The following is a 7772-nucleotide window of genomic DNA, read 5'->3' as shown; positions in this document are numbered from 1 at the left end:
GCCGCCTCCCCCGCAGACCGGCTGCGCGGCGCGGCCGCGTCCGGAGCTGCCGGCACTGACCGTGCACACAGCCCGTGGCCAGCCGCGCGAGGGGACCGGCTCTTCGACATTTTGAGATGCGACCTGGCGTGGGGAAGGAGCAAACTTTTCTCAGCAGAACCTGAATCCAGTGGCTTGGGAACAAACCAGCCCGGTTCTCCCTCGGCACCGATCCCCTCTCCAGGTGGCCTCTGTCCCCCAAAACAGCCTCCCCTCCCCGGCCTGCGGCCCGCCGGGCTGGCCGTGGCCGTAAAACGGAGCCAAGTCCCCTGCCAGGGCGAGGAACGAGGCTTTGGGCGCTAATTAGCCGCGAGTGCGCGGGGCAAACTTTTTCGCCTCTTTCTTCTTCTAAATCAACAAAGGGGCTCATTGAGAATGGAAAATGGCCCTAAATCTCGCCCGGCCTTTTGTTTTCTGGCTGTAAATGAGGTAAATGTGGCTATTTGTTTAGCTAAAGGCTGGAAAGCTCCGGGGATGATTAATATGGAAGGGGTGGGGGTGGGGGGAGGTGAGGGGCACTTTGCCTACTGCTGCAGGCCTTAATGAAGGTGAATTTGAATAGGTTAAGTGTCACAGTCGCCTTTACACATGTAAACTACTTTTAATGGCCCCCGCGCATTCAGGACCTCTCAGGCTGCAATTCCTTAAATGCCTTTAATGATTTTTGATAAGGTGCAGATGAGGCAATTATGCTCCGGGATAAGACGAAAAAATGACTTATGACTTCTAATGCTTTCACTACATCAACGTCAGGGAAAGGGAAGCTCTTGGAAGTTGGGGGCTAGGCAGGGAAAAAGGGGGAAACCAGCTTCCTCTCCCCATTAGACACCTTGTGCCCGCTGCCACCCTCCGGAGCCCACATCAGAGCCCCCCGCATCGAAATCACAGCCCCCCCCCTCCTATTTTGATCTTAATAACTGATCCTGAATCGCGGTCATTCCCTTCCTGCCGTGCAAAAAGTGCTCGTGTTTGCAACGGAGCCGGCAGAAAGACCGAGCCTAGAATCGCTTGAGGCAGCTGCTGTGATAATCCTTTCCCCGGGCAAAGGGGGATACTTTAACGCGTTAACGAGGTTCCCAGTCTCACTTTTTTAATGAAAAAATAACACCCTGGTTTTCCTCTGGAGCCTCTCCCGAGCCTCGGAAGCAAGGAGCAAAAGCTCCTGGTTAGCTCGAGACTCGCGGGGGGAGGCATGTGCGCTCGCCGTCGCGGGGGGGAGCGGGGCTGGGCGCTCAGCCTGCTCCCGGCTGTGCAGGGCATTCACACCCCGTCGTGCAGCCTTCTCGGGGGTCCAGCATCAAGAGGGGTCTTTCTTTTTTACGCTGAATTGGAGCAGGTCCTCCCGGCCTCGCGCGGATATTGGCTCACACACCTTTGCAGTAAGCGCAGCCAGCGCGGCAGCCGGCTCAGCCGCCGCGGCTCTCGCGGAGGAGCCGGCGCCTGGCTCCCCCCCCGCCGGCTCCTGAGCTTTACGGCACCGGCGACCTGGCCAAGAAAAACAGCCCCCCTCCCCGCTGCTGTTTCAAAGAGTTGAACAATCAGCTCCTCACCTGCCCTGAAATCCTGTAGGTGGTGGGGGGTGAGGATTGCCCTTACAAAATTTGCCCTTACAAAAAGAAAATGCCAAGTCCATTAGTAGTTGGACTAGTACCCGACTGCTGGAGTGCGGGCGGGGGGGTCATTTCTATGGAGTCAGATAAGGGCATGCAGCGCTGGCAGAGCATTTCCATGTCTATGCGACTCCTCTTTTAGGCTCCTGGAAACCTATGGCGGGCCCGGAGGAATGATTTTGCGCACCCACGTCCCTGGCATCCAAATCCAGGCTCTTTTGATTGTCCAAAGCCAGGCGATTGTTTGATTTGCTTCAATTCTTCCCCCTACCCCCCCCCCCACACACACACGCGCGCGCGCGCGCACACACACACGCATGCCTGCAGTAGCTGTGGCACGGAGGGGTCCTTAGCAGGGGCGGGGGTGGTCTCTCCCTCCGGTTTAGTCCCCATTCCTCTCTTAACCTTCTGTTTTTCTTCCCCCAGGAGGTTTGGTACCAAATGCGCCGGCTGCTCCCAAGGCATCTCCCCCAGCGACCTCGTAAGGAAAGCCCGAAACAAAGTCTTTCACCTGAACTGTTTTACGTGCATGGTTTGCAACAAACAGCTCTCGACCGGAGAGGAACTGTATATCATAGACGAAAACAAATTTGTTTGCAAAGAGGACTATTTGAACTCGCCCAGTTTAAAGGAAGGCAGCCTCAACTCAGGTATGGAGCCGGGTCAGCCGGGGAGCCGGGTCCAAACCGGCCTCCCACCCCCGAGCTGGCACACGACACCTCTGCTACCCCGCGGCAGGGGCACGAGCGCGCCGGGGAGGCGGAACCGTGCTTCTACCGCACTGGGACGATTCAGACTAGGCAAGGGGAACCGGGGGCCTGCCGCAGCTGGGCCGGGGTTGTGTTCTGCAGTGTTGGTATGAAACTTGTGTCAGAGAGGAGCTGATGCCACGGTGCTAGGAAGGAAGGGAGGAAGGAAGGAAACCTCCAATATAGCTAGATCCTGCACACTGTGCTGCAGGGTCCCAGAAAATCCCAGTGCAAAGATTATCTGGTGAGCGAGGGCTGGAGGCCCTGATACAGCGCCGAAGGAAGTCGGGGAAATGCCCCAGGCCCGGGTGGCTGCAGCCGGCGGAGTTTGGGGGAAGGTTGCCCAAATCTAACAGGAAAAGTGGGAAACATCTGTGCCCCCCCCCACACACACACACCCCGCCGGGGTGGTCACATGGCCGCAGCTGGCCGGCGAGTGTAACTGAGGAGGGTCGCCCCAGCAGCCCGCGGGGGCCCTGGGTATTTTAATGGACATCGCTTTTTCTCCCCGACTCTCCTAGCCTGTCTCCTGCCTCCTGGCCGCCGCCTCCCCAAAAGTATTTAGCAAACGGGAAGCGAGGGAGGAAAGAAAAGCAAGCACGCCTCTTCTCTGTGTCGATCTAGTTGTATTCTTCTTGGGGAGGGGGGGGGCCGAGATCGGAAGCGAAGCATTTTCCCTTCCCGCCTCACCGTGCCAAACCAGCGCTGCGAGAGTCCCGGGATTCCCGGGGAATCCCGATCCCGTTGGATTCCCGGGGAAGAACCGCCGGGCCGCTCGGGTTTTGCGGAAGGGTGCGTGTGTGTGCGTGCATGCGTGTGCGTGCGCGTGTTATCTCGTTTCCAAGACAGAGAGCAAAGTCACAACAGATGCTTACAGCTCAATGCCTGTGCATGTATGCAAAGGGTGTGCGTACCTGTATGTGGCTCTACACTATACTATACTATACTATACTATACTATACCCACTGTTGGCCTGATCCTCGCCTCCTTTTACCCAGAGGCAAACCTCCCATTTGACTTCCTTGGAAGCTGCCTCTGCGTCAGGACAGCAGGATCAGGCCCACTCTTACTGAGCCAGCCATGCCACCAGCCGCCTGTGCTCATCCCCTCCCGTGGGATCTCTCTCCGTTCAGCACCTGGGGCCGGATCCGGGCACGCGAGTCAGTTGGGCCGCTGCAGTGAGCGAGGCGAGTAGTCTGCCCTGTGGTTTCTGCACCAGGGGCCCGTGTTCGGGGTTGGGGATCACTGTGGGGCTGAGCCACGGCCTAGGCCTCCCTGACGGTGGCAACGAGTGGTTTATGGCGGCGGAGTCCTGCTCCCCGGCTCAGGCTGGGCTCGTGTCCGACAGGCAGATGCGGAGCTGGCGTGAAAGGAAGGGACGGCTTTACAGCAGGTTGGGCAGGCTGCGAATCTCTTGGCAGAACCAGGGCTGGATGCTGCTCTCGGCCCCTCCGGAGTGAATCCGGAGTCACTCCGCAGAAGCCACGGGCTTGCTTGACTGCCCGAGAGCAGAGGCCGGCTCCTCGCGGACTCGGGCGGCAGCTCCGGCGAGGCTGCCGTCGGCCCCCGGGGAGGCTGGCCCTGCTCTGCGGGGCGTGAATGAGCGGTGGTGCCGCGAGGCTCGGCCCAGAGCAGGGCCCTGGCGTCGGTCGGACCCGGCCGGCGGAGCAGCGCCTCTCTCCAGCCGCAGGAGGCAGCCAGGGCAGCGGGGGGTGGGCTCTCACCTCCCCCGGAGTCATCCCTCTCCTTCTGGGTCTCCCTTGCAGTGTCCTCCTGTACAGACAGAAGTTTGTCCCCGGATATCCAGGACCCCATGCAGGACGATCCCAAGGAAACAGACAACTCCACTTCCTCGGACAAAGAGACCACCAACAACGAGAACGAGGAGCAGAACTCGGGCACGAAAAGGAGGGGCCCGCGGACTACCATTAAAGCCAAGCAGCTGGAGACCCTCAAGGCTGCGTTTGCTGCTACCCCCAAACCTACCAGGCACATCCGGGAACAGCTGGCACAGGAGACGGGGCTCAACATGAGAGTTATCCAGGTACAGGAAGCCTCAGCTACAGCCCCCCTCCCCCTCCCTTCTCCCTCGCCAGCATCCTCCTCTGCTTGTAGGAGGGAATGGGCTCCCGGGGGTCAAAGCTAAGGCCACTTACAACCATTCCCTCCTCCTTCCCGCTCTTGTGTATCTCGCATCCATTGGCGTTTAGGTCTCAGCTCACAGCCAGCAACTTTTCCGCGGTGACGTCACAGCCGTGTGTTTGTTGCGTCACAGCTTGTCACAGGTTGTGACGTTCGTCTGTGATTTCAGCCGGAGCAGTGGGCTCTGCGGAGGAGGGGGATATCTTGTCATTTAGAAATATCTATCTGTCTATCTATCCAGACCTGCCTGCCTGTCTCGCTTTATAGTTGTATAAAGAAAAGATCAGCAGCCCCTTTTACTCATTACGCGCTGTCCCTCCCTAAGGCTTTACTAAAAAAGTCAGCAACCTTCTTAGGTGCAGCTTAGGCAAGGGGAAAGTGAGGCACGAGGGGGCGAAGGGACCTGCCGGAGATCAGGGAAGGCGGAGCGCAGACCTTGTGAGATTTAGGCCAGGTCTCCTCGCGGGGCCAAACACCACGTGCTGCCACCTGAGCCGGGAAGACAATTTCCTCTTGTTTTCATTGTAACAATAATAATCGGCCACTGTTGTTATTAATGACGGCGGCGCTGGGGGATTTCGGGCTGAAAGCTCTCTAGCCATAATTGTTTTCTTCAGCTGGAGAGTCCTCAGGAGAAAGCCCCGCTCCGTGCAGATGCTTTTAGTACCACATCAAAAGCCGGCTGGTTTCAGTGGAAGGACTTGCTTTCAGGTCCTCGGCCCCGGCTCCTGGTCAAACAAGCCGTGATGGGAGCCCAGAGAAGGGGGTGGGAGGTTAATCTTTCTCTTGGCAGTTTGATCCCATCTCCTTGGGCAGCGCCCCAGGGAAGCCCAAGGAAAACCTCCCACCGAGATCCCTGGGCCAGGGCAGGAGCCTGCAGCACTGCCCCGCGCTCAGGGACGCACCTGCAACGGGCTCCCGCCGCCTCCCCGAGCCCGGGGCCTGAGCGAGGCGGGGCCCGCAGCCCAGCGCGGGCGTCGGGGCAGTGTGCGGGGTGCGGGAGGCCGTGGGGTTGGACGGTAACCCCCCCCCTCCCGGTCCTTACGGCCTCTGCAGCCTCCTCCCTCCCCTGCTGGCAGCTCCACTCCCTGGACGCAGGGTCAGCTGTTCTCCGAGGTCCGCTCGGTGCAGCCCTGGAGCCTGCAGGCTGAGCCAGCTGTGGGGTGGGGAGTAGCCAGGCTGTTGCCTGAAAGCATTTCTTGGAGCGCTTCATAAATGATACCTTTAAGAAATCCCTGAGAGCAAAGGGGAGATAGAGAAAATGCTAGCCTCAACCCCTACAAGCTCCAAGCCTCGGGCCCTACAAGTCAAGCTAGGAGTGCCCCTCTCCTGAAGGATGGCCACAAGACAGTTAAGAAAGCCCATATCTTCCCTCTTCCTGGAAGCACAAACCAAGTCCTCCTTTGGGCGGAGACGAGACAGAAATGTCTGTTTCCCCGCAAGCGGGTCGAGGTCTCTGGCCATCCCCTTGCCGCGGGGGGGGCGGGATGGTGGCCTGCCACAGGGGCTCTGGCGCGGGAGGCAACGATGCTTTCGGCAGACGATCGTCCTGCCTGCCACCCCTGCGACCTGCCCCGGGAGGTGTCGGGATCTGCCTGGCTTCCCAGCCCCCTTTTTTCCCTAGGTATCTACCTGTTTTTCTGCCGCTGTCATATTCATCTAGCTCTCTGATCTGCCTGCCTGTGTCTGCCTGCCTATCTATAGCAATAGATTTAACAGTGTATAAGGAGGCTTTAGACTGCTAAACCTTGCTATTAAAACGGAGGGGGGGTGGTATATAGAGACACAGACAGCAAGGCAGGTTCCAGCCCCGTAACCGCTTTCAGCTGGAAAACCCCTTTCATGGGCCTTTATGAAGTCGTCTCCCAGGCTCTGGAGGGAGCAGGGAGGACATTTCATTATGATGAACCTCCCCAAGGGCTTGCAAAATCCTTCATTCTTGGCTGGGAGCTCACTCGCAACTTCTCTTTCTCTTTTCTTGCACACCCCTCCCCCCCCCAAAAAAAAGAAAGAAAAAAAAAGCGGAGCTGCAGTGTTTTGTCTCCTGGGGCAAAGTTTTTTTCTTGTGCTTCTTTGGGGACTCTTCACTAACAGTGTCTTGTAAAAATAAAAGGTTGGTCCGAAAAGAAAGCAGCTCGCCTTGTCAGGGACAGGACACTGGGTCTCCGGGCAGCTGATCAGGGGAGCTGGGGCTGGAGGAGGGGAGCGCTGCTGCTTTCTCTTGCCCATCCCACGGGAAAAGTTTGATCCTCCCTGTGCCCCGATGTGAAGAGAGCTGGTCTCGGAGAGGGCAGCTGTAAGCCAGGCATTAAGGAGCCCACTGCCTGGTCTGTATAATGTCCATCCATCCATCCATCCCCTCCGTTTGTCTGTCCCTCGGCCCATCCATCTAAAGCAAGTTCCTGCCTACCCCGCCCCGCCATACCATTGCTAGTGGGAGCAGCCGAGGCCTTCACGGACAGAGCGGGAGGCAGGGGCGGGCGGCGAGGAGAGGGACCGGCGGGGCCAGGCGGGGCAGGGGAGAGGGGAGCCCCCGGGTGCGCGCCGCCCCGCTGTCACGCCGCGCTGCCGCCCGCAGGTCTGGTTCCAGAACCGGCGCTCCAAGGAGCGGCGCATGAAGCAGCTGAGCGCGCTGGGGGCCCGGCGGCATGCCTTCTTCAGGAGTCCGCGGCGCATGCGCCCGCTGGGCGGCAGGCTGGACGAGTCGGAGATGCTGGGCTCTACCCCCTACACGTATTACGGAGGTAATGAGCGTTTTCTGGATCACTTCCCCACTCGGGGTAGCCAGACACTGGGACAAACGGAACAAACACCGGGCCCGCCGCCTTCCCGGCCCTCGTCCTGCCTGTCTCCCTTCCCCTCTTCCCTCCTGCTTCCTTCTCTTCCCCCCATAGACCTTGTCTTATCCCTTCCCTGGGTCTTTCCTTCCTTCTTCCTTCGTTCCCTGGCTCGCCCATGCGTGGCTCCTGCCCCGCGCCCCTTCCCACCCGCGCCGAGGGGGCCCTTGGGTGGCCGGGCAGGGCGTGGGGCCGGTGACAGCCCTGGCCCGCCGGTGGGCGGATCGGTTGCGGATCCGCTGACGCCCGGGCCCGGCCGGCAAGCCCCGGCGCCCGCGGCCTCCCGCCGCCCCGGAGCTCTCGGACATAGGACGAGGCGCCGGGGAGGGGTATCGCACCAGGCGTCTCGCCTTAACGACGCCTTTTCCTGCGTGTTGCGACCGCGGCGGTATGTA

The 7772-nt window shown here is 59.7% G+C and overlaps 1 protein-coding gene across 1 annotated transcript in view; it reads left to right on the top strand.

Annotated features, from left to right (window-relative positions):
- Nucleotides 1-7772, top strand: part of LHX5 (LIM homeobox 5) — an 11948-nt gene that overhangs the window by 503 nt on the left and 3673 nt on the right. Inside the window, exons 2-4 of the mRNA XM_019539429.1 lie at nt 2076-2299; nt 4165-4442; nt 7119-7284. Coding sequence (XP_019394974.1) covers nt 2076-2299; nt 4165-4442; nt 7119-7284 — 668 coding nt within the window. The remainder of the gene's footprint in view (nt 1-2075; nt 2300-4164; nt 4443-7118; nt 7285-7772) is intronic.

Source organism: Crocodylus porosus, unplaced genomic scaffold, assembly GCF_001723895.1.
Source record: "Crocodylus porosus isolate Cpor-Errol unplaced genomic scaffold, CroPor_comp1, whole genome shotgun sequence".
NCBI lineage: Eukaryota > Metazoa > Chordata > Crocodylia > Crocodylidae > Crocodylus > Crocodylus porosus.
This window is presented reverse-complemented; position numbering and strand designations above follow the sequence as displayed.